The sequence below is a fragment of the Ascaphus truei genome, chromosome 4, assembly GCF_040206685.1.
Source record: "Ascaphus truei isolate aAscTru1 chromosome 4, aAscTru1.hap1, whole genome shotgun sequence".
Classification (NCBI taxonomy): Eukaryota; Metazoa; Chordata; class Amphibia; order Anura; family Ascaphidae; genus Ascaphus; species Ascaphus truei.
The window spans coordinates 309,816,830-309,844,685 of record NC_134486.1 but is presented as its reverse complement, the minus strand read 5'-3'; the positions used below and the strand labels follow the sequence as shown (position 1 = coordinate 309,844,685).

Genomic DNA, 27,856 nt, shown 5'->3' with positions numbered 1-27,856 from the left:
AATATCTAAAAAAGCCAGTCCAGTTCTGGAACAGCATTCTTTGGACAGATGAAACGAAGATCAACCTGTACCAGAATGATGGGAAGAAAAAATAATCATTATTCATCTTCTATCCTGTTTTATATAAAAATATTTTAATACACACGGTTAATGACCATGACATGGGATTATGCACCACGCCCCGGGCAGGCAAACAATTTCCCATCCCTCTTCATGCAGTCAAATGACACAACGCCACATGGGTCATGACGTGGCACCCCATGATGTCCCGTTGTCATGGAAACACGTTGGGACGCTGAACGAGGGGGCCGCAAAAAGGTAAGTTAAAAAATGTTGCCGTGCATGCGCACACTCCGACTCCAGCGCCATCTTTAAATATCTGAGTCCTACGCTGCCCCATCAATGTCGATGGACGGCGTGTCTGAGCGGTAGGTGCGGTCCTCGGAGCAGCGGCGGATGCAAGGGACATTGATAAGGGTGCTCAGCCACCCGGGATATTGACTGAGCGGCAGCACAGGCCCTCACTAACATTTTTGCTGCTGCCAGTGTTCCGAGTCCCACGTGCGCCCGCCACTCGAACACACCATCTTTAAATGTCCTTTAACATTGACGAGGCTGTGCAAGACTTACACATTTGAAGATGGCGATGAGGTCAGAGGGCACGTGCCCGACCAGCCTGCCCTTAATCCGGCACTGCATGGGATAAAGGAATACAAACTGAGAGGAATCATTGAGTATTTTGTGTATTAGAAAAGGTAGTATTCTTTTTTTTTTTTTTTTTTAATTCTGATTAGATAGGAGTTGATCATTTTTTTTATCAATATTGTTTTTTTTTGGAATATTGGGATATTTACACATTGATTATATGCATTTTTATGATACAAAAGCAGCACATTTCCCCCACATAATTGGACTGCGTACTTTATGATGATTAGCCTTCATCATATGTATGTATATCTTTATTTATATGGCACTATCCATGTACATAGCGCTATACCAGTAACACACGTGACATAATAGGAATAAGCGCTTCACACATAAAAGTAGACATTAGGAAAAGGAGTCGCTGCCCTAAAGAGCTTACAATCTAGGTTTACTTATGTTATGTCACAGTTAATGTCCCAAACACATTGTATATTATGTCATGCTAGAATCGTGTGCACAACAACACAACAAACAACTTTACTTGTTAGGTTTAATTGAGCATACAGTATATATAAGCTTACCTATTTAACCAAGGAATCATTTTTGAGTCTACAGTATATATTAAGGCAGAACAGTGGTTGTTTCCCAATGACTATCAATAAAAGTGTAAGATATTTGTATCTACTATAATGGTGTCTGTTAAAGTGGGGAGTGATGCATTTTCTTTTAGAGAGAAATACAAGAATACTCTACACACTAGCATGCTCAGCCTTTATTCTTTACACTCAGCCTTTATTCTTTATCTTCCTCATTTATTTTTATTTAACTGCCACTGGCTTCAGAAAATAGGACAAAACAAAAGGCGCATTTTTTTTTTTACATATTACTTATATATCCTCTGACATTAACACATGGAAAACGACATATTCCAACCAAGTGAAAACGTTTCAGTCATGTTACCTGCTACAGATGCAGCGGCCGTTATTCGAACATATCACAGAGAAGTTTTCGTGTGCTCTGCTGTATTCCATGCGGTATTCACGCTGCATTCCTGCATTCATGCCGCATTCCTGCATTCATGCCGCCAGCACCCGCGGTTTAATTTAATGGTTTCGGATTTCTTTGGGTGCAATTCTTCGTGTATCTGCCAGGTGGCAGAAATTAATGAATTGTAATGTGTACAGTGCTACTGTGTCAATTTGCAGGTGTTTCAAAAACAGATAAAAACCAAGTCTACCACAGTGGTCCATTGTGAATTGACCTTGGTCCTTGAAGACGTTATCAAATTTAGGCGTTTCATAATACAAACCTCTAAAACACAATGCTGTGGGCTTTTTTCTACATTCTTATCCTTGCAAAATTGCTGACTGGACTGGACACCGTCCACGTGTACACCGTACACGTATAAAAAACCTGACACTAGTTATGCATGTTTAATATTTTCTGCAATTAATGCTGCAGCAGATAAGATGGCGACTGTATCAGAAATATATGAATATTTCATTTCGAACTTTGATTTTTTACAAATTTTCACCTGACGTTCGTGGGTAGAAGCGTTTGACAAGAAAAACCTTAAGTAACGATCAGTGTTTTTTTCGCATCGACCCGGCACCCGGAGATAGAAGAGGGTATTGGGGTTTGGTCCCAGACTTTTACAGTATATTTGATCATGGCAACTTCAAAGGAGGAAGGTCGGATTTAATCCATCTAAAATTCGTCAATCTCAATCCAGCAATGTGCCGGCAACAGCGCCAGCACCGGCACCAGCACTGGGTTACAATAACAGTCCAACCATCAGTGAACACATGGTGAACGGCAATCCTTGCTACCTGTTCCCGTCGGAATACCTGCAAAATTTCCAGCCTGAGCTTGATTTCACGTACAGGTACTAGCAAGCTTGCATGTACCAAAAAGATTTCCAGCTTCATCACCTGTCAACTACAGGAGTAGCAGGCCAGCTGTCAATCAATCTATACAATATGCACATAGACAAGTGATTAGTTACAGTAAGCTGCAGATTGGTCAGTTCTCCTGTAATAAATCGCTTTGCTCAGTGTTATTTAATTTAATTAAATTCTTGCACAATTATTGAAAATGTAGTCCTGCAATATGATTGACTGTGCAGTTACTACAATAGATACAATTGGTGGACAGCTAGGGAGAGGGTGGATCTCAAGAGCCAGAGACTATCAGAAGTTTGTTCTCATTGTACAGATACACATATAGGATATTGCTTGAACTGCTGCTTTAATTGCCAATGACGCGACTTGACGCATGCGCAATACCGGAAACAATAGCATAATTTTTTTTTCACCAGAAAAAAAACTTTGACATCAAGCGGAAAAAGGCAAAAGGAGGGATTTCGATGGACCTCTAATATCGCTTTTTTTTTTTAAACGTTGCTTGCGCATTGTGAATCTGATTTAAAAATCCAAGTAGGCAAAAAATTTACAGTGACAGTGCAATTTTTATTGATTACGATAGAATAATTGTGAGCTTTATAGAAAACCTTATACAGTATGCTGCTATGCTTTCATATTCAATACTTTTTTACATTGTACTGTAATCATCAGTACTGTTTTACGTTGCATTTTGCCGTATAATTACAATAGACTTGCATGTGTAATTAACTCTGCTAAGAAACCCCAAAACTAAAAATGTATATCTTTTATTCTATATGTATTATTTATTGTTCAATACTTTAAGACAATAGGAAAAAACCTGGCGCTTACCTTAAGCTTAATATATGAGGTGTGCTTACAATGTGGCAGTAAGTTAGACCACGGCTCTATGACAGATGCTTTGAGCCAGCATGGAGTTCCCCTCTGCTGCAACCCCAGGGAAGGGTTAATCCGGAACCCTTTTAAAGATATAGAGACATACAAGCAATGGGGGAGCGTGGGATTAAAAAAACATTTGACAATAAAAAACAATAAAATACAATAAAATTAATGTGGTTACAACAATATTGCTGGGGGTTGGTGAAAATATTAAATACACTTACACGGCCATGTGCAAGCGGACACGGTAATGTGGTTTCTTTAAGCAATTCCAGTCACTCCCAACAACAGGTAATGGTGGTTTAGAGGGTTTTGAAATAAATATATAAATATATCTGTACTCACACGGCCATGTGTGAGTCCTTGCAGGAAATTGGTAACTTTGGGGTTAAATTAACCCATCTGCATCTCCCCCCAGTGTAGACTCTTCTTTGTTTGCAACCAACGTGGGATTCTACGGGTGGCTCCCGTAGCCGGATCAACCAGGCAGCCATTGCAGATAAGGAGAAAAAGTTTTGTTTTTTTTCCTCCTGCATCACGGACGCGTGATTGGCAATAACGGCTGCTTAAACTGTATCCTGGACTGCACGAGGAGGCCAGGGGTCCAACCACTATGTATGGGAGAGTCCCCATCTGATGCCCAAGACTGGAGTTAGAATCCCACGTTGGTTGCAAACAAAGAAGAGTCTACACTGGGGGGAGATGCAGATGGGTTAATTTAACCCCAAAGTTACCAATTTCCTGCAAGGACTCACACATGGCCGTGTGAGTACAGATATATTTATATATTTATTTCAAAACCCTCTAAACCACCATTACCTGTTGTTGGGAGTGACTGGAATTGCTTAAAGAAACCACATTACCGTGTCCGCTTGCACATGGCCGTGTAAGTGTATTTAATATTTTCACCAACCCCCAGCAATATTGTTTTATTGTATTTTATTGTTTTTTATTGTCAAATGTTTTTTTAATCCCACGCTCCCCCATTGCTTGTATGTCTCTATTGTTCAATACTTCCAACTTTTGCTAGGCTTGGTCTTTTCATACTGTTTTTATTGTAAATTATTTTATTGTAAATTACTGACTTCAGCACAACAGGAAAGGGGGACATGTGTAAACGCATTGAACTGTGTGTATACTGTAGTAACAGTCAGTAATTTACTCTAATCCCCCCTCTCTCAATGACAAAAGAACTACAGAATGCAATGCAGCTATTATAAAGAAGATAAAGACAAGATTGTAAATTTGGAAGAAGAGGCGACCTACTGTATTTTTGTATTACTCACTTTTCCATGATTATCCTGTACAAATAAAATTGTTCCTTCTTTAAAAAAAAGAGACATCCCTTTTTTCCCCCGACATGGACTTAACAATTTTTGACATTGTTACTATCACTATCTTTTTAATTCTACTGTCATGTACAGTATACTGTACCTTATGAGGTGGGTGGCATATTGTAATTTTTATTTGGGGGTGGGGGTGGTCAAATGATTCCCATTAAGTTGAAGAAGGAACAATTTTATTTGTATAGGATAATTAAAGAAAAAGGAATAATACAAAAATACAGTAGGTCGCTGCTTCTTCCAAATTTACAATCTTGTCTTTATCTTCTACGTAATGGCTGCATTGCATTCTGTAGTTCTTTTGTTATTGAGAGAGGGGGGATTAGTGTAAATTACTGACTGCAGCACTACAGGAATGGGGGGACATGTGTAAACATATAGTATGGTGTGTATACTGTAGTAACAATCAATAATTTACACTAATCCCCCCTCTCTCACTGACAAAAGAATTACAGAATGCAATGAAGCCATTACGAAGAAGATAATGACAAGATTGTAAATTTGGAAGAAGAGACCTACTGCATTTTTGTATTATTCATTTTTCCATGATTATCCTGTACAAATAAAATTGTTCCTTCTTTAAAAAAAAAAAAAAGAGAGACATCTTTTTTTTTTCTCGCCCAACATGGCCTTAACAATTTTTGCCATTCTTACACTCACTATCTTTTTAATTCTACTGACATGTACAGTAAACTGTACTTTATGAGGTCTGTGGCATACTGTAATTTTTATTTTGGGATGGGGGTGGTCAAATGATTCTCATGAATTTGAAGGAAACATTTTATTTGTACAGGATAATTAAGGAAAAAGGAATAATACAAAAATACAGTAGGTTGTCTCTTCTTCCAAATTTACAATCTTGTCTTTATCTTCTTCGTTATGTTTGAATTGCATTCTGCAGTTCTTTTGTCATTGAGAGAGGGGGGATTAGTGTAAATTATTGACTGCAGCACTACAGGAAGGGGGGACATGTGTAAACGTATTGAACTGTGTATACTGTAGTAACAGTCAGTAATTTACACTAATCCACCCTCTCTCAATGACAAAAGAACTACAGAATGCAATGCAGCCATTACAAAGAAGAAAGGAACAAGATTGTAAATTTGGAAGAAGAGGCGACCTACTGTATTTTTGTGTTATTCATTTTCCATGATTATCCTGTACAAATAAAATTGCTCCTTCTTTAAATTCATGAGAATCAACCCCCAACCCATACAGTACAGTATAAATTACAGTACAATTACAAAGGAAGTTATTGTAAGAATGGCAAAAATTGTTAACGTATCAAAAAGATGGTTCACATAATGGTTTATTAAAATCAGTCCTTCAATAAGCCCATAGTAGGAATAAAAAAAAAAAAGTAGACATCCTTTTTTTTTTTACTTGAAATTCACATTGAATGTGGAGTCAGTCATTCTCGGCCTCAAGAAGACTCTACACAGTTAAACAAAGCCTCAAACATAATGAATGGCTCTGGGGGAGGTGTTGATAAGCTGTTGAAATAGCTTTGGTTTTAGGCTGTGTGTGTGTGTGTGTGGGGGGGGGGGGGAGAATGTGCTACGACTCCAGATTTGTCACGATCGTGCTCGCCACAAACCAGGACCGGACCGTGGGGCTGAGGTGGGGATGGATATACACCGACCTTAGACCACGAAGCTGGGTCCGGAGTGCGGATTCCATGGTCAAACGTAGCCGGGTCAGGATTGGAGAAGTTAGGGGTTACGATATCCAGGCCAGGGTCAAGGCAGGCAGCATAGGAGAATAGGTTGAGGTCACAGACCGGGGTCGGCATCAGGAAGAACTTCAGTGTAGGTGCTTCAGGAAAGGAGCAGTCTCTGGACAGAGGAGATCCCAGGACACAGGAAGCTTCACCACAGGGGCTTCAGCACAGGAAGACACAGATGGGCCAGGCAGAGAAGCTAGATGCTCCAGGACACAGGAAGCTTCAGCACAGGAAGGCCAAGATGGCCAAGCAGAGGAGCTGTGGCAAGCACAGTAACACCAAGAAGGATTATGCTCAGCCACTTCATGGGGGGAAAGGCTGACTCTATATAGGACAGCCAGCTAATAGAAACAGAGCTGCACAGAAGGCATGCAGACTGCAGGAGCAGGGAGGGTTTGTCTGAAAACTCCACCGCTCTGCAAGGATGAGTTCCAGCCAAACCCAGGGGCAGATTTTTTACAAGATTACAGTAGCTTTGCCGGCCCGGGTGTGTATGCAGGATTATTACAGTATGCCACCCACCTCATAAAGTACGACTGCAGAATTAAAAAGATAGTTATTGTAAGAATGGCAAAAATTGTTAAGCCCATGTCGAGAAAAAAAGGGATGTCTCTTTTTTTCAGCCTTGAAATTCACATACATACACGCGCCTAAATGTGATGACAAGCATATGCGTTTTAACAAGGTTCCAATGAGACATAGATGCATGCGCCATTAGTTGCGTACATACAGGGGCAGACCGCGCGGATGCATCCGCATGCTGAGCGATCAGATTGCCTAAAGACAGTGATCGTGCCTATATAGCGTGCGGGCGCGTGGACGCGAGGGGGACACGATGCGTGTGAAATCAGTCAAAACTGATTTCTCGCGCGATAGGGCGGTCACGTGTGCAGTTCGCCCAATGAGGGCGAACCAGCTCCGTGATGTCACTGGCCCGCCCATAAACACGGCCCCGGACGGCACGCTTACTAAGGCCAGGGAAAGCACCCGCTTTCCCTCAGCCTCCGCGCACCTCTGCATGGCTGCAGTGTCTATGGACGCAGCCATAATGTGATGACACGCATATGCATTTCAACAAGGTTCCAATGAGACATAAACGCATGCGCCTAAATGTGATGACACGCATATGTGTTTCAACAAGGTTCCAATTAGACATACTGTACACGCATGAGCAGAATTTTTTTTTACATTCGGAAGAAGCGACTTATTTTTGTATTACTCCTTTTCCATTTATTATCCTGTACAAATACACTTAACTCATACAAAATACATTTATGTGTACTCATTTTTAATCTGTGTATGGCTAAGGAGCCTCAGAAAGGACTTCTTTGCCATGTACACTATACATTATGAACTCGTAACGTTAATCTTCAAATTACAATTACACACACACACTTCAAGAACAGTACGGCTGTAAAAGACAGGTTGAATTGCTATTAGATTTTTAAGACAACAATTTGCGATTGCCCACTTGAGTTTCTCGATGGTATTGCAGACAACGCTAAAATGCAATTTTATGAACCCGATATAAACACGAGTCAACACGTGTGTTAGGGTGGTACGGTTGGAAGAAATCACGCGCCATGACATGGGTATTCCAAGGTATACACCACGTGAAGTGTTCGAATAACGGCCGCTGCATCTGTACTTCAGGGAACTGTGGCTCAACCAAATACACATGAATTGCATTTGGCAGAAAACAAAAACAGTAGACATGCTCCTTAATGCAGTTCACATGAACTAGCAAACAAATCTAGCTTCACTGAAATAGTTCTTGTCTTCTTAAGCATTTTACTAGTGAATACATATTCCATAGCTTAGGAATCATCAGTATTACTATGTTTAATACCAGACTCCTCTTCATTCAATTGTAGGAGCAAATTCAGCGGAACATGTGGCTTATCATATCCAAAGGAGTTAATTGTACATTTTGCATCGGTGTAGGATGTCAATTCTGTGCTGCACTCAGGTGTCACTATTTCAGAGGTGGTACTACTCTCATTGGTGTCACTGTCTGTATGGAAATTGTTGTTACTTCTGTTGTTACTGTGCAGCTCATCTAAGCCTTTTACTTCATGGTCATCATAAGACTTTTCCTCCATTTCTTTTAGTGATGCTGGGTACTCAGGGTCATCAGTTGTTTGTCGGGAGTCATTGTTATTAGAGTTGTCCTTAAGGGGATCCTCATCTTTTACCCAAGTATTTTTCTCAGCAATCGTATCAGTGTAAGATGTGTGAACATGATCATATTTAGCCTCCTGCTCTGTAGTCATCAGAATACGTGACCTCACATTCCTTACCACAGATTCCTACAAAGTGAAATTAAAAAGTAAATGAGTCACAGCATAACACTTCCAAACAATCTCCAAATACTGTTTAAAGACCACGAATATCACAGCTTACATATCCATGTACATTATCTTGCACAGAGCATACAACCCACTTTTATTCATGAGAGTTTATCATTTGTTTCCCATGTAAATGGTACACTACTTATGATTATTCTATATTCTTTCAGGCAACAAGTTCTGTAACCTTTTTAGGGCTAAAGGAATGCCGTCTGGTCCCCTCCAGTATTAAGTGGGCTAAGGAAGTAGTGATACACTATTTTCATTGTAATATCTATAAGATATCGCAAAAGCTTATTAAGTGTTTATTATACAGTAGATCAACTGAAGCCTATGCACCAAAAATGGCAATTGAATATGCAGGAACTAATCTTTGAAATGTATTTCAAGCAAAAATTGTGTATATGATTAAGTCAAGATGTGACACTACTATAATAAGCCTAATGGAGAAATTAAACAACTGAGCGAAAAGTGATGAATATAATCTTTTCTGTAGCAATAGATTATACTATAACCTAAACATTTAAAAATAAAGATGCAAAGTCATGACATTTGAAATTACACAAATTACCATACATGTCACAATTTAGCTGCAGATGTATGTAGTAAGACTTGCTGTCTCCGTGGCCTGAGAGCAGCCGGGCTAGGGCTCGATCACGGCCAAGAAAGCAGTAAGCAGCCAGGGAAGATTAACCCAGTGGCAGTCCCTGCTTCTGAATGGGACCACAGCAGCATTAATCCTACCAAGCCAGCCATGAGTCTGTAAGAGAAGTCCCAGAGAGAAACAGTATCTGTGACCCTGAGCAGCTCTTACAACAATCCAATGTTTTATTATTTTTCTATACTGTATTGAAGCAGAGGGTCGGTGGAGTTGATCCCCATTCATTTCAACTCCAGGACCACCTACTTTCGGAGATATAGAACTCCGTAGGGGGTCCCCGGAGTTGAAATGAATTGGGCTCGCCTCTGGAGACCTTCTTCTTCAATACTGTATAGAAAAATAAAAAGTAAGGTAAAAATTACACAAAAACAGTTAAACATGCATAAACATACATTGCCCCCCCTCCATTACCTTAGTGGATGACCGCTAAGGTAATGAAGGGTTAACCCCTCCCGCTACTCCCCAGGGAGGCCTGTAAACATTGTAGTGTGTCTGTAGTTTGGCAACTAAGGGGGTTCACCATCAAAAACTGAGCTGCACCTGTTCAGAGAGGAGGTTAACTGTTTCTTTTGGGTTAGTAGGTCTCTTTTTGAAGTTGCTAGTAAACAAAATTACGGAAATGCATTTCGTTTTCTCAATAAACAACTTTCATGGAATGTTCATATTAAAACTACAGTGTGTAGTAATTTCAATAATTAATGTTCGCTTCAACTCTTAGTGATGTCATGTATAAATCTATGAACAGCGAATTATTTAAAAGTGGTAATAATGTAAACATTTGTAGAATTACACATGGCAAATAATAGAAAATCAATTTTATCCTTGAGACTACAAAGATGTCTATTACATTTAATATCTATATGTCCCGGAGGTGTCCCTGAGTATGATGATGCGGGTATCTTGAATCTGTATTTTATACTCTTTTATGGAATTAGAAGTTAAAGTATTCTCCTGTCCCAGAAATTGTTGCTTGTCAAAGGAAATTGACTTATTGTTAAGACATGCCCCAAACAGACCTATCAGGTCTGGATCTACTCTCTCAGATGAAAACATTGAAGAAATAGGGCAAGAGGAGAAACTCCTCATTCGCAGTGTGTCACCAAAAGCTCCAAAGAACTATAGCACAATAATTTCCATAATAAAGTAGCTTTTTTTTACTGAAGTGCTGAGGAACCTTTTTGTGCATCAGATCAAACGATTGTAAGGTATAAGAATATGTTTGGGACAAAAAAGGGGAGATACAGCCTGGGGGGCGCAGTTTGTGTGCGGAACACAACTTCCTGGGGGGGAAGCGATTACAAATTATTTGAGATGCCTGTTCACAACTACTTCATATGGTAAAGTATAGGCTTCTGGTATATTCCATATGTACCTGACCTTATTTTTGTTGTATGTAAATGTGTAATCTTTTCTATGTACTGTAAATCTAAAATGCAAAAAATTCTGTCTTTGCGTTCTAATTGAATGTTTAACTTTTGAAGTGACTACCCTCATTCTCAGACACAATTTGCTAAATTGTTTTTTTTTGTTCATTTGTATATTCTTCTGGAGGCCAGGTAACCTTGAGGCGTAAAAAACTATAAATGAATCCTGCTGCTGGCAGCATAATTGGGTCTTGAGGATGTGAATGTTCATTTGTAGGGCCCTGCGGGGAGGGCACTAAGACCTGTGGGCAGCCAGTTGTTGGGCAAGAGTACATGACTATAGGTCACACAAGAAAAGTCAATATTTGATATATTTTATGCTTGTGATTAAGTGTGTTTTACGCTGCAGGTTTCAATGTTATTCCTTTTTTTTTATTTTACTTCCGTACATTTCCAGTGTGCTTTCCTACCAACTTTGTTGCCGTCAACCACATGTTTGGCTTTGTTTAATGGCATTTGCTTTCGTATCTCATTGAACCAAGAAATATAATTTCTATGTCAAACCCTCTGATTATCAAGGTGACTCAACTAGAGATTTGCATCTTATTCACACTTAAAAAAAAAAAAAGCTGTGTGTGCTGTGCACGCGCATAGTAAGTGAAACTTCTTTGACTTTTGTCACAGAAATTGTATTTGTGTTGGTGATGTTTTAATTAAAAATCAAAATACAAGTTCATTGACAAAACGCAAATAAATTTGACTTATAATGCGCGTGCTCGGCCCACATCCCCTGTATTAGCTATTTGCACTAAGTGTGAATTCCTTGTGTGTATGTGTGTCAGCCAGTGTGTGTGTGTGTATGTGTTTCAGTCAATGTGTGTATGTGTGTCAGTCAGTGTGTGTGTATGTATGTAAGTGTGTGTGTGTGTGTATTTGTGTGTCAGTCAGTGTGTATGTGTGTCAGTCAGTGTGTGTATGTGTGTCAGTCAGTGTGTGTCCATCAATGTGTGTCAGTGTGTGTGTGTGTCAGTGTGTGTGTGTGTGTCAGTCTGTGTCAGTCAGTCTGTGTGTGTGTGTGTGTGTCAGTCAGTCAGTGTGTATGTGTGTCAGTCAGTGTGTGTGTATGTATGTGTGTCAGTCAGTGTGGGGGGGGTACGCAGAATTTGCGGAAGGGGGGGAGGGAGGTGGTGCGCAATGTTACACCCCGCCCCTGGCTGCTGCAGGACACACACACACTGACTGACACGCATACACACACACACACTGACTGACACGCATACACACACACACACTGACTGACACGCATACACACACACACACTGACTGACACGCATACACACACACACACTGACTGACACGCATACACTGACTGACTGACTCACACACACTGACTGACTGACTCACACACACTGACTGACTGACTCACACACACTGACTGACTGACACACACACACACACACACACACACACACACACACACACACACACACACACACACACACACACACACACACACACACACACACACACACACACACACTGACTGACACACACACACACATACATACACACACACACTGACTGACACACACACACACACACACATACATACACACACACTGACTGGCACACATACACACACTGACACACATACATACACACACACACACACACTGACTGAAACACACACACACACTGACTGACACACATACACTGACTGACACACATACATACACACACACACACACACTGACTGAAACACACACACACACACTGACTGACACACATACATACACACACACACACTGACTGACACACATACATACACAAACACACACCCCTCCCCCTTCCGCTGCCCGGCCCGCCCTGGTCACCCTTTCTTCCAGCAGCAGGAGCCTGCCCCCGGCGCCGAGCCCCTGTGCTGCGCGGGTTGTGCCGTGTGCCACCGCTTCAGTGGAGGGCGGAATGGCGCCGTGTGGGGCAAACGGGAGCGTGTGGGTGGAACGGCGCCGCTGCCAGCCGCTTCTGCACATGTATGGCATCCGTCAGCGGCGCCATCACAACTGCGCATGTGCGGCATGGCAGCGGGCGGGGAACAGCGGCCATGAGCTTGCCGGCGCTGCGGGAAGACCTGCAAGAGCACCAGGTCAGTGTGCTGCTTGGCCTGCACCCGCCGGGGGCAGATAGCGGCTGCGCGCCACCCCCTCCCCACTCCTCCCGCGGTGATTGGAGTCAGTGGCACCATGGCAACTGCGCATGCGCGGCACGGAAGCGGGCAGCGGGTGGGGAACGTTAGGAGCGGCGCCGGCGGCTATCACCGCCGCCGCATATGTCAGCGGCCGTGTGGGGAGTGCGGTGGCCATTAGGAGCGGCGCCGCCGGCTATCGCCGCCGCCGCATTTTTTTTTTTGAGCGGGTGTGATGTCAGTGTTGGGGTCGGGCTGAGCCAGAACACAGCCCGGCCTCAACTGCCAGCACTGACGTCACATCCGTGTCTTTTCTGTCTCCACAATCCATTTTTGCCCCAGTTCGAATGAGGTGCCACTAAGGAAGTTTCACTTCAAAAAAAAAAACTTTGACAAAATTGTCATTTTTCGTATCTCATTGAACCAAGAAATATAATTTCTATGTCAAACCCTCTGATTATCAAGGTGACTGAACTAGAGATTTGCATCTTATTCACACTTAAAAAAAAAAAAAAAAAAACTTTGACAAAATTGAAATAGAGATCATTTCATTTCAGGTATCATGTAAACATTTATTTTATCATTTGAGGAGAATATGCAAATATGATACCCAATCAAAAGTGCTTTGACAACTTACCAATGACTGAGGTAATTTTTTATGGGTCTTCGTGAATACCAATGACTGGGGACAATTTGTACTGGTCTTCCGGTATATTAAGATGCCACAAATTATTATAAGAATTACAATTATAAAGATGATGCAAGTAGTAAACAGTATGATCGAGTAATTATTCCCAGCACCTTTATAGGAAAACAAAAGATGTTAGCAATCACAACAAGGACTCCATATTGCAGAGCAATTCTCTCAAGGATTAATTTACGACAATTATTTTTAGATCTAAGTTGGAAAAGGATGCCCTGTTACAGAGAACCAGGTTCCTAACAGCTGCCAGAAGAATGCAGCCTTTTAGACATAACAGCAATAGGAGAAAGGCAATGGCTGGTAGTTAAAGCGGCAATCCTTCCAAGACCAAAGTGAACTATTGCTAGTGACATACTTAAGGGGTAACATCTTGGTAGTTGATCCTTTTGATTTGACATGTATAAGTGAGTTAAGATGTGGATGTCACTATGGCCCAGATCTATACAGGTCCGTTAACCAGGTGCTAATAATACAAAGTTATCAAAATCAATAACGGCTGTTATTTTCCTCGAGGTTAACGCATATCTATATAGCTAATTCTATGCAAAAACAACAGTCATTAGTTATCTCATAAGCATATTATTAACGCGAGGCACGTTACCATTGCCTCGCGTTAGCTTGAAATAACGACTCGCCTAAAGGTTGGTGTTATTCCAGTCGAGACACGGAGAGTAGAGGGAAAGAGACACACACTTGTGCACAAAGGAACATCCTTGACATAGTTATAGAATGAGTTAACCCGCATAGCTAATCCTATAGATTGCTGTTGTTCTTACGCCGATCAAACTTGCAGATAGATAAATTGTCCCGATCCAGCTGATTACAGAAATAATTCCACGGAGATAAATACTGTATGATGGACTAACAAACAGGTGTGGGGTGAATATGGCAGGAGAAGGGAACGAAGAAGCCGATGTGTCCACCGCAAAGTGCACACTCCGACAAACCTCCTAACCCGCAACACCCTCTCTCCCTAGTGTATCAAACAATCTCCGTTGATATGTGGATGAAGTATTCCCAATACTGAAGCCAAAAGGCAATCAAGCCGTGGATCTGGATCAACGAGGTGAGCGTGCTCCTGCCCAAAATCGAATAATAGAAAAAATGGTAGTATAGGCCAGGGTGCACAAACTTTTAAGTTCGTGTCCCCATGTCTCCGCTTCCCCTTGCTTACGCCCCCTGCTTACCTACTCTGGGGCTCCACGCGTCATATGACGTCACGACATCATGTGACGCGTTGCCATTTGACCCCGCGGAGTCATTTGACATTTACTTTTATTCACAGTTTGAACATTAATTATTTAAATTTACGGTTTACTTATGAGCACAATATTCACCATGTTAATTATTTAGATGTAACCTTGTACATTGACAATACTAAAACTATTCAGATAGATATTTTTAGAAAAATTAATTCCAAAAATATCCTATTTTGTACACAGAGTTGTCATCCAAGGTCCCTGATCAAGAGCATCCCGAAAGCACAATTTGTATGACTTAGAAGGTTATGTTCAGACAATGAGACTTTCTTTGTTCAATCGCAACTAATGATTGAGCGTTTTGTTGAAAGAGGCTATTTAATGAAAGACGTTCAGGAAGCCTTTAATAATACTCAGACATTAGACAGAAAGGATCTTTTAAAACAGAAACCTAGGCGTTCTAAGCATAGAGCTATATCATAAAAATATGATATTAATGATCAGACCTGTCCTATGTTTATAACATCCTATACTGTAACAGACAGGCACATAATATTCGTGCGATTGTTCAGAAACACTGGAACACATTATCATTAGACAGGGATATTGCCTCAGTTATACAAAGTGGATAAAAATTTGTTTCTAGAAAAGACATTAGTTTTCTATCTCTCTCCTAGTTTTATGATTCAAGATCTTCTCATTCTAAATTTCAAGGTATTCCCAAAGGCTTCTTTGCCTGTGGCAGGTGTTCCATGTGCCAAGATGCGAATTCTATTAAGTCTTTAATTCTTTTAAAGTCCACGTATCGTATTTGTTGCTTTATAAACTGTCATACCAGTTTTGTAATTTATCTCATAGAATGTGGCTGTCACAAAAAATATATTGGTCGTACTATAAGACCTCTCAGGTCACGTATTATTGAACATGTAGGACTCATTAAAAAGAAAGACATGACACACCCAGTGTCACGCCACTTCTCTACCTGTCCCCAAGGGGGTATACAGAATTTTTCCTTTTCAGGGATAGAGTATATGCCTCATCATCTTCGAGGAGGTAATAGATTAAATAAATTGAATAAAAAAATAAATGTTTTGGATATACTCTATGAATACCCTACATCCATTAGGAATTAATATAAACTGGGAACTTAAACATTTTCTGAAAGATTAATATTTCCAGTCCCTGTTTTGAAGTTAAATTAGTCCTGTTTTTTATAAGTCTACATTTTAGATTTTTTTCTTTAAATTGATCATCTTTTCTATAAGTCTATATTTCAGATGTTTATTGAATGTCGGTTTAATTGATTTATAATGATTTCTAATTATATGTATATGTATGTATGTAGAGGTATAAGTACAGTGTTAGCTGAGCTTCAGTAATCAAAAAATAAATAGATGATACCGTTTTGTGGCTAAGGAAATGCTTTTATTTGTGCGAGCTTTCGAGATACACTGATCTGTTCTTCCGGCGATGTTACAATGTTTTTAAGTATACCTTTTGCTTGCTTCATTCATTGTAACATCGCCGGAAGAAGAGATCAGTGTATCTCGAAAGCTCGCACAAATAAAAGCATTTCGTTAGCCACAGAACGGTATCATCTATTTATATATATATATTTATATATATATATATATATATATATATATATATATATATATATATTGTGTGTGTGTATATATATATCTTTTGGACCAGTGTTATTGGCCATTATATAAGGTTTTATGTATATGTTCTTTATATACATTTTACTTGTTATTATTTCAATTCATTTAACTAATTGATTTATATACATATTTAACATTATATGTTATACATTGTGAATATTACTTATACATTTACTTAAATTTTTTGCTTATACACATTACTTAAACTACTAGTTATTCTTTAGTTTTTTCTGATTATTTTATATCATATGATATAGTTAATATTACTATATTAAGTTTGTTTTTAGCTTTAATGTTTTTATGTTATGTTGTTGATTGCACTTGTGTGTCTTGTTTTGAATCTCTATATGATTTTGCTGTCTAATGAGACTGATTTTCTCACTTTAAAATATATGATTAAGATTATTTATCAGTAACTGTAGGTGTGTATATTTGACACACCTCCAGTCATTGGTCCTATCAGCGAGCTTGAGTACCTATTTAGCGATCACCTGGGAATTCAACCAGTACTCTTTGACAAAGTTCCTTAACAGGAACGAAACGTGTCAGAATCTGGTTCTGTTATGTGTACGTTTGCACATTAAAACCTTAGTTTTTAATCATTTGCTGTTTTGGTCTCTAATTACTACCGGGGAGCAGTGACCGCCTATACCACCATTTTTTCTAACATCCTTGACATACCTTGTAAATATGCTAATTTAAGTTATTTGTATACATTTTGCAAATCTAAACTAGAAAATGTTCCCGGTATCTCTAAAAAAAAAAAATTTGTCCTCAGGTGCCTCTCTACATCTTGTACAAAGGTTTGTTTCGGGAGATATACAATTAACTTAGGACTCTCCCTTTCGTTAAGTCAATACCAGATCTCTGTGGATCTGGGTCTTTATGTTCAGCAAGTGCTTGCACCGCCAGGGAACCCTCTGTAACTAACCAAAAGAACAACAGAATATCCCCACTGTGGCAGGAGTGTAGTACAGTCAGTACATGAAATGGGAAAGGGGTAGAGGTTATACCTTAAAATAGGATCTAAAATTATAACAGACAAAATAGGAATATGACAGTAAATAAATTAATCCAACAACTTACTTTTTGCTGCTTTTTCCTCTGTAGCATCTAAACATGCTTCATTTGACTTTTCTCCAATCACAGCCCAAAAATTAGATTTGCCCTGAGCTGATATGCAGTATTTTTCTGATTTTGGTTGGGTCAAAATATAGGCTGTGCATTTTCGATCATCACATTCTTCCACTTGATGCTGCAATAGTAAGACACCATTATATTTCTTTTTTTTTTTAATGGGGCACATCAGGATTAACTCGTATTTAAATAAGGTTGTTGATTCTCAAGCTTGGGTTATTTTGAACATTTGCCTTGGGATTGTTTAAACAAGGCTAGGTTTTACTGCCCTTCTCGCTTTTACCATTTTTGTGCCTTATAGATGCTTGACAGGGAGGGAGTCTCACAATCTGGTCACTTTATGCAGGCTATGAAGTAAACATGGTTGATAATCACTCCCACACCTGATACACCCTCCCTGCTGTATATGAAAACAAAGGAACAGTGTGAAACTTATAAAAATAATTAAAAAATAATAAGAGTTTTTGAAAAATAAAATTTGAAGGTGTAAATCACCTAGTTTTAACAAATTATGGAGTTGCAATAAAATGTCTGCAATAATGAATTCAGACATTGATATTTTGTGCTCTGACTTGATGTTAGGATAAATCTGGCAGGCCCATTCTATGGTTGTATTGTATGACTTAAAGCAGTGGTCGTCAATCCTCTCCTCGGGGACCCCTGGTCTTACACTGTTTTAGGAATAACCAATGCACATGCACACAGGTGAATGCAGTTCATTTGCATATGAATAGTATGTTAGGTGGTTGCCTAAGAAACCTTGCCCAGTTTAGGACCTTGTCTTGGCATTATATAATTGTTGTAATAAACTGTTACATCCAATAACAGTTTTATTTATGTGACAATTTTGGAGTACATGTATATGGACACAGAATTCACATCTTGAATGCAATGACCTCTGTCTGTAATTTATTATGAAAACATTTGTTTGGTTTGATCATGTCTGTTGGTTTTGTATTCCTTTTCAATCCTAGCATAGAGGAGCTGTGATGTGACTGTCAATTTTCATCCAACTTTGTATGTGATGTTGCAACATCTTAAATCATCACATGACACACCACTATGTTGTGACATCACACTGGGAAACAGATCATATTCTACATTAATTTAAGGCATTTCAGAAGTATTTTAGGTATTTTGCTCTGATGAAAGTTGTTGTAGATCAGTGGTAGGCAATTATTTTGGCTGAAGGGCCACTTGACAAGCTTTGGTAAGCTTCGCGGGCCACATACTTAATGTACAAACTAAATTAAGTCTGTGGCCCACGAGCTTAGTACATTTCTCCTTTTCCCCAGCTTCTTCTCACCCGTATCTCCCATACCCTTTATCTATTACCGCCCTTTATCTCTGCCTCCCTTCTCTCCCTTACTCTCCTCCCATCTCTCTTTCTCACTGTCCTTCTACCTCTCACTTTCTCTCTCTCACACACTCTCCTCTCCCTCATTCTCTTTGTCCTTCTCCCTTTCCATCTGAAGTCTCCACTCACTCACTCTCCTTCTCCCCCTCACTCTGCCCCTAACTGTGGTGCGGGCAGCCGAGGAGTCAGCATGGGCGATGGAGTCAGCGCGGGCAGAGGAGGAGTCTATGCAGGCAGTGGAGGAGTGAGTTAGCACAGGCAGTGGAGGAGGCAGCAGCGTGGTTGGCGCCCACCCAGTTGGGGATTACGGAAGTTGGGCTTGACTTTATGGTCGGCCCTAACTTACGCTGCTGTCCCCCCTCCGCCACCCACTCTGACTCTGCCGACCACACTGACTCCACCTGCGCTGGACTCCTCCACCACCTGCCTACTCCTCCATTGCTGCCCGCACCAAAGGTAGGTGCCGGGAGGTGGGTCCCTAACTTTTGCAGGCCACAGGCAACTGACCCGATGTCCGTATGTGGCCTCCGGATCGGATTGAAATGCTGGCCAATTAGCACTTGGTGTTTATATAGTAGTGATGTACCATAAGTCTGCTGCTACATTGTGTGTGATTGTGTTATTTATTGAAATACATGGATGTAATAACAGTACGTTATTACGTTATTGTACGAAAATGCTCATCACTGCAGACTGTTGGTTGGATTGTACCAAAAAACTCTTTACATTTTCCTTTGCTTTTTGACGTCACATAGAAATGTGGGGAGCTATAAGATTACTTGCATGTAGAAGTACTTAAAAAGGTACATCGTAAAGAAAGTAAATTAGGAAAACTAAAATGTTGATGCCACAAAAGTGATGTTTGTACACAGTCTATTGGTAATATGTTAATACTGTGACATTTGGTTTACAGGAACATCAAATGGTTGCACTGGGAATAGGTAAATGTGTAACTGTTGAGATAATACAGTATTTAGCACTCCCTGGTTTTAGGAACCACATAACAATACAGGTAGAAGTGCAATTTACCTGTATAAAAGTAGAAAATAGCATTACATAAAAAAATATATATAAAAAAATCTAAGATATGAGCAAGACTTAAAGGAGCAGTTCCCCCTGCACGTTTTGTACCCACCCTTCATTTTTACATGGTTCAGAAGCAGGGGGTTTCCAGAGCTGAACTGCGTTCATTTCAACTCTGTGAACCCCTTTGTTCCTGAGATACTTACTGGGGAAGTTGCCACTGCTAACATCCCCTCCAGGAGAAACTAACTGGTGTAAAAATCTCTAGCATTTCGGGGGCGAGTAGGAAGCTGCAACATCATCCACCGCAGCTTCCGATTGGCTCACGTGATGCAGGGATTTAAATATGAGGAAGTAACAAGTGGCACCTTTTGTTAGTTGGGCCACCAGAGCGGAAATGAGTGAGGTTCAACTCTCGGGACCCCCTGCTTCCTAACTATTTAATGTAAAAGGGGCGTGGGGTGAGCAAGCGAGGGATGCTCCTTTTAGGATTACAAAAGTAAGTATGGTATTATTGTTTCAGTGAGGAATTAGAGATTTTCTATAGTGCTGTCAGTGTATGAAGTACTGTATACAGTAACATTTAAAACCCTAAGTTGAATCCCTGCTATTACTGTATACAATAACATGTAAAATGCCTCTTTGAAAAGCTACAGTATAGTGCCTTACTTTATGTTCCATGGAGCAAATGTCTTACATGGGCACTCTAACACCCAAACCAGGGGTGGTCAACTCCAGTCCTCAAGGACCACATACAGGTCAGGTTTTAAGGATATCCCTTCTTCAGCACAGGAGTCACTGAATGAGCCACCTGAGCTGAAGCAGGGACATCCTTGAAACCTGACCTGTTGGTGGCACATGGGGACTGGAGTTGGCCACCCCTGTCCTAAAGCATTCAGGCCACTACTGTAAACAGATATGAAGATATTGTAACAGAAAAATATATACTATAAAAGTGAGATTCCTAATTCTATTATTCTCATCACAAAATTTCACGCTTACCTTGGTGGCGTTTTCTCCAACATACACATCATATTCAAAATCCTCATAAAAGTTCCGAACGGTTTTTTGTTTTCTTCCCACAAGTGGTGCATAAGGATGCCAAATATCAACTACTATCTCCTCGTCTTCAAAGGACAAATTCAGTGTTGGTGGGCCAATTTTGCCTAATAATATTAATAATAATAATAACATAACTAAATGTAGTTATTTTTAAACTGAACATAATCTGTAGCACACTACAGATTGAGGGAAATGAATTGATAAATAGAAAAAACAATATTTTTTTTTTGTTTATCTCAATCAAAATATTGGTTTAAAGGTCCTAACCGTAAACAATCCGAAGATGGTAGAGAGTGGAAACACAATATATGCAGGGCGCCATTTTAGTTCTTGGTAGTGGGAGTGCAGCTACTCTATCAGCGAAGGCCCAAGCGACCCCTGGAAGCTTTTGAATTTTAGAATCACTGTTTGTTAACAGTAATTAATGTGATTCTTTTTATATTTTGAGTTCAGTGTAAACCATAAAGCAGCGGCCCCCTCCCAGAAGCCAATACAAATATAACTTCTATGCTGTTAGTAGCTTGACCCATAAGCATGTCCTGTTTAGATCTAGATCTTTCTAGTGTTAAAATCTGTAGCCTATGAGGTTTCCATGGTAAACTTTAGCGCTGCGTTCTACGCAAAGCTTCATTTTAACAGGTTGAAAAAAATGAAAAAACACACTGCGCTTTACTGAAAAATGGCTGGGAGGTGGACTCCAGAGGATAAGTAAGTATCATTTTACTTGCCATCATTAAAAGCGGAGGCACAAAGAACCTCCTATGCGTTTCACACCCTCAAGCGCTTTATCAAGGAGTAGAGCTTCATTGCAACCTCCCAAACACTAAATATTTGAGACACATAACTTCTGTGTATATATATACATCGTAAAGACAGCGTGGCAGCTACTTTAATTTGTAGTTTCTATGGCACATGAAACGAAATAGTCAAAATTCAGCACACTACACAGCCCAGCATGCACTGGCTCACAACAAAAATAGAACAACTTAAAAGCAAGATATCAGTGTGTAGCGGGTAATGAATGTGAAAGGGGGAGAGGCAACTGTCCCTACCTGCCCTCCCTAAATGTCACCCCTTGAAGATATGTATTACGGGAGAAAGTGAGTGGTATGAGATTACTTTTTCTTGTCATCCAAGGACAGGAATATTTACATTACACATTCACTTATATGCTGCTTAACTTGAATACAGTGCACTTATAAATAGAAGCGTGTCCTACTGTAGAGTTCTTACCAGAAAAAACATGTCCTATTGTAGAATTCTTACTAGAAGGAACATCATTATTATAACAATTGATACATTCTAACTTAATGTGAGCTAAGCTTGACAGAAATGTAGTCACTTACCATCTACCCGCAAACAAAAATCTTTTTTTAGGGCATACTCCGATTCCTCAGATCCAACAAATGCTTTCACTCGTACGTGATAAAAAGTGTGAGGGTTGTCAAATTTTTTGGAAAGGTCACAGTAATTGTGCGAAATATTCCTACACCACCTGACAACAGTCCAGTTTTCCCCTTTACTGAAATATAAATTGAAATTAAATGATCAGGTTGCACATATTGCAGAATACATAATCAAGCATAATTGTATATCAATTAAATTATTTAATATTTACCAGCAATTCTTCTTTTATTTATGCAACCTTATCAAATCACATTTTTTTTAAATATCCTATATCATTCAGTGAACAAAATTAGTCTTTTTTTTCGGGGGTACAAAGAAATGGGCACAATATTTTTGGTGGGCCACTGTCCTACTGCCCCGTACATCTGGTTTAAACTAATAGCTAAACCTAAATTAAAAGACGCCAAAAGTAAACAAGCATAATAAAAACATCGAAATATTACAATCATTTTTTTTTAACTGAAAAGAAAGAACTTGAAATCCTAATTAAAAAAAGAAAGTAACATGTAAATGTAAAATGTCTCAATGTGATTTCTGAACTTGCATTTCAGTTAACAGTTTCTATATTAGGATTGATTTCCAAGGTTGATAACAGAAGCAGAAGGTGCCCACATGCGTCTGTCAATACAGATCTGTACTTCTTTTTAACAACGTTATTGGCCGAAAAAGTTTGCTCACAAAACAAATATGGGGATTAACTTAAATTTCATTGTACAGTCATTTAATCATTTCAATTGATTTAATTGATTTGATGTTTTTCATTGTTGAAGAAGTTATTTGAATTATGTTCATCTTAGAGATTAAAAAAAATGATCTTAATATTCATAAATTTATCCTGACATGTTTTAAAAATTTTAGGATTTTGTATTGTTCCTTTATCGATTTGTCAGTCGATTTTTATTTATTCATTTAGCTCAGGGCTCACAACGTCACATTACCTAAAACTAGGGTGACCAGATCTGTCCCGGTGTCCCAAAATGTAGCCAAATGTCCCAGTACTTGGTGGGTGCTTGCCGTCCGTGCATGCACGATCGGCGCTCGCCGATTGCATATGCACGGCATTTATCCTGGGAAAAATATGGTGACCCTACCTAAAACAATAATGGATGTTATTTTCTCCCTCCCTCTCCACTCTCTCGCAAAATCCATATTTCAGGGTCTGCCACCTTTAGCTATGAGCTACTGTAACTCAACATTAAATCCCTGAGTTAACCTTAGTGGATCGTTGTGGACAAGCATTGTAGGGGTATGTCTCTTTTGCATTACAATTATCAGTAACACCCATTACATTTAATGCAATGTCCTTTCTGGGCAAAAACAGGACTTAACGTCACGTTATGGAGCTCTGAACATGCCCATTAAGGCATAACGTGATGCTAGCTCACTTAACAGAGCTCTGTGGATCTGGCCTTATAATTCTTACTCACTTCAGCATTGCAGGTATCAAAACAGTTTAAAGCAATGTGTGTAGGAAAACTGACTTCTGCATCTGATTTCAAAAGAGATCTAGTAGGTTCATGTTAACAAATAATAACCAAAGATTAAAACAGAGGTTTTAGAACTTTAAAAAAAAGTTGTGCATTGTTGCTAATTTAGAGAAATTAGACACTGGTTAAATAATTGGTCAAACAACTGAATTTTCCACCTAAGCGCAAACAATGAATGCTGTATTGTATAAACAGAAAGGAAGTGCTTAAAATAAATCACTTTTTCTTTGAAAAGAAATTACAAATCTAACTATAAAAATAAAAGAAATACTTTGGGTTTGGAAATAACAAAAACAAATATTGGCATAGTCACATCAGCCTCTGTTCCTATAGCTTTTACTTGATATTTAAATTATGATATTTTGCAAGATGCAATACCTTCAATTGGACCAACATGCAACTCACTGTTCAACCTTAGAATTTTATTTTGTAAAGAGGCTGCAGATGACTTAAAAGCTCATGTACAACAATATTTATGAAGAACTTTAATATTAGTACAATAAAAAGAATCAGAACCGGTCTATAATTCAGCAGGACCAATTTATTATAATGCTTCTTAAATGATATCCACACTTATGAAGAAGACTATAGATAAAATACAAAGTAATGTACTAAATGTGTCATATTGGATTAGCATTGGGGCATTCTTGTCTTTTGTTCTATACATTGGGTCATAATCCCAGTAGCACTTCAATTGAAACAAATATATACAATTTTGTGGATTTGGGTTCTGAGCTTGCTAAGACTGTATAAGTGCTATATAGATCCCATGAAACCAACTTGAAACAACACGTAGAGAGACACCTGTGTACTTAAAGGCGCACGCCAGAGATACCTGGGATTAATGCTAATAGGATGTGTGACATATTTAAACGAGTCCTTTCAGCATATCTCTGAGATATCTCAGGTGTGCTCCTTTTTGTGCACAGATGTCTCTCTACATGATTTTCTTCAAGGTGGGTTTGACAGGATATATAGAGCACTTGGTTGGGACGCTAATAAAATAGGTCTCTCCCTCTTCACTCCAGCAAAACTCATATTTCAGGGTCTAGAGCAGGGCTGTCAAACTGGTGGCCCATGGGCCGCATGGGGTCCACTAGGTGTCACCATGCTGCCCACACCCGCTGAGCTGGCAGGAGCGAGGAGTCGCGCACCAGCTGGGGCAGGAGTCGCGTGCCCGGTGACTGTGGGGGCCCGGTTGGCCAGCGATGGAAGTTGCATCTGGCTGCCTGGTCTCCTCCATCCAACTGTTGCGTGGCTCCTCTCCCTACTGGTGCGTACTAGCAGAAGGCTCAGGCGTCCGCGTGGCACCAGATGCTCCAGCAATGTAAGATGTGGGGCTATTGTGTGGTAGGAAGGCTTATGCTGGTTAGAGGGTAGTGTGGGGCAGGGAGGGGGTTATAATGGGGCTATTGAGTGTGTGCGTATTGGGAGGAAGGGACAGTATTGTGTGTGAATTGGGGGGAAGAGGGGTATTGCGTGTGTGTGCGTATTGTGGGGTAATTGTGTGTGGGTGTATGGTGGGGGAGAGAAAGAGGTGGGGGAGAAAAGATGAGTGAAAGGGGAGGGGGGGGAGAGGAGGGGAGAGAGAGAGGGGCGAGACAGTGTATTCCCTGCCCCCCCTCTCAAGGCCACTTACCGGGATTCTGTTTTCTCTTTACTACAGACTTTCTAGAAGAGAGAGCATGGAGGAGGGAGAGAATGGGGGGGAGGGAGAAAAGGGGTGGAGGGAGAGAGAAAGTATGTGTAGGTATGTGTAAGTACCGTATAATTTCATGAAAGTAGGGGCAATATATAAAAGTTTCACCCTAAAATAAATTACATTACTCTTGTACAAAATAAAATCAAGACGTAATTTATTTTTTACAAGCATCTTTATGCACATTCATATTGCAAACTTTGTGTAGGAACACAATTGCCCCACCACAGTACCAGATAAAACAAAAAACACAAATTTGAAATCTAGCCTCATGCATGTTAAAGTTGAAAAAGTGCCAGTTTTTTTTTTTTTAACGTTGGTAAACATTTTTATGATTTTCACAAATTAACCCGTTGGGTGCCACCAGTCTTCTGGGATCATGACCACGTGATCGCTTGGGGAAATTACGTTTCATGGGGCTCCGCTTCAAATCACATTTACTGCCGCATTAGAGCGGTGAACGAGATAATGAGTGTTCTTAGCAAGACGTTCCCTGAAAGTTATAAACACCCCTCGCGTGCCATCCATCATGATGATCAGGAAATGTAACAAGGACACCTTAAAGCAGGAGTGAACAACTCCAGTGGCCAACTCATGACCTTCGACTAAACCACTGATTGAGCCATCTGTGCTGAAGTAGGGATATCATTTAACCCTGACCTGTTGGTGGCTCTGGAGGACTGGAGTTGGCCACTTCTGTCCTTGCGGTTAATAATAATAAAGCACACCAGAAGTTTAATTCTCGCTTCTCATAATTAAACCCTAAATAGCTGACGGGATGATAACCAAACCTCTGTTCTTTATTGCTTTTCATTTACAAAACACATTATTAGTAAGAAAAATAATGCTTACTCGTAATCCTTGATTTCCACTTGAAAATGATGGGTTGTAGAAGTAATTTTATCATCCCAATACAGAGTAGTATTAAAGTTAAATGATGTAATTGCCAAGTTAAAAGGTTTAGGCACTGCAATGGGAAGAAAAAAAACACAGAAACAATGTTATAAGTTCTCTATGGCAGGCAAAGCATCGTGGGTAGCCGTGTTGGTCCTTTCTTCCGTGTAGTAACAAAAGAGGGAGAGGGAGTAGGTGGTATGATTATTATTGGACCAACAAGTGGTTGATATGTTACAAGCATTTGACCCTCTCAGGGTTTTTCAACGGGTTACCCGATGAAGGACCCTGAGAGGTTTGAAAGCTTGTAACATAACTACTTGTTGGTCCAATAAAAGTTTACATACCACCTACTCCCTCTCCCCAAGTCATTTCTTGGCAAACTGTGAAGATTGCGCAGGCTGCCAAAGTCAGAACAACGGTCGGTTTTACTCAAGGAAATTTATCCAATGAACTCTCACTGGCACCATCTGCACTGTTGTTTAACCCTTTGGGTGCCGTTTGACGCAACAACTACATCATAACGTCTTGAACTCTCTGGTCCCCATGATGTAGTAGCTATGTCATCATCTAGTTGCTCGTTTTTGCAGAGCAGATGGCGCCCTCAGCTCCTGTGGAGAGCAGAACGCAATCTTACCGGAAGAGGAGGACTCATCCACTTCTGTTCCATCATCAGTGATGGAGCGATCGTGTGATTGCTGCGGAAAAGCAGTCATGTGATTGCGGGTACTGGAGGGGCAGTGGTACTCTGGTACTGCAGCCCCTCCAGCAATCAAAGGGTTAAAGCAGCAATTCAACTTGTTAAAGGCTGCGTGAATCAACTGAATCATCAGTGTGGCAATTACATTTGTTTGCACAAGTCTCTATGTTGCCTTCATCTATATTAAAGCAGCAATTCCCTTGTATTTTATTTTAATTTTTTTGCTTACCTGAATGGGGTGTTACCCTGGCAGATCGGGGTCCCCTGACCTCTGGGAATCCTAAAATGTTTTGCGCCTCAAAAGAATGTGAGGCAAACAAAACTCCTCCTGGCTCTTTTAAGAGAATATATATATATATATATATATATATATATATATATATATATATATATATATATATATATATTATATATATATACACACCCATAGTATAACATGTATTTCTATTAACACATTCAAACCAAAAATATATAC

The 27,856-nt window shown here is 39.9% G+C and overlaps 1 protein-coding gene across 2 annotated transcripts in view; it reads right to left on the bottom strand.

The window, feature by feature from the left end:
• Nucleotides 1–7,762: 7,762 nt before the first annotated feature.
• IFNGR1 (interferon gamma receptor 1) overlaps nucleotides 7,763–27,856 on the bottom strand; it is a 60,410-nt gene continuing 40,316 nt past the window's right edge. For both annotated transcript variants that reach the window (XM_075597832.1, XM_075597831.1), the window contains 6 exons: nucleotides 26,640–26,754; nucleotides 22,541–22,716; nucleotides 21,135–21,298; nucleotides 17,702–17,870; nucleotides 13,687–13,850; nucleotides 7,763–8,800 (listed from right to left, as the gene is read on the bottom strand). In XM_075597832.1, the coding sequence (XP_075453947.1) occupies nucleotides 8,309–8,800; nucleotides 13,687–13,850; nucleotides 17,702–17,870; nucleotides 21,135–21,298; nucleotides 22,541–22,716; nucleotides 26,640–26,754 (1,280 nt within the window). In that variant the 3' untranslated portion in view covers nucleotides 7,763–8,308. The remainder of the gene's footprint in view (nucleotides 8,801–13,686; nucleotides 13,851–17,701; nucleotides 17,871–21,134; nucleotides 21,299–22,540; nucleotides 22,717–26,639; nucleotides 26,755–27,856) is intronic.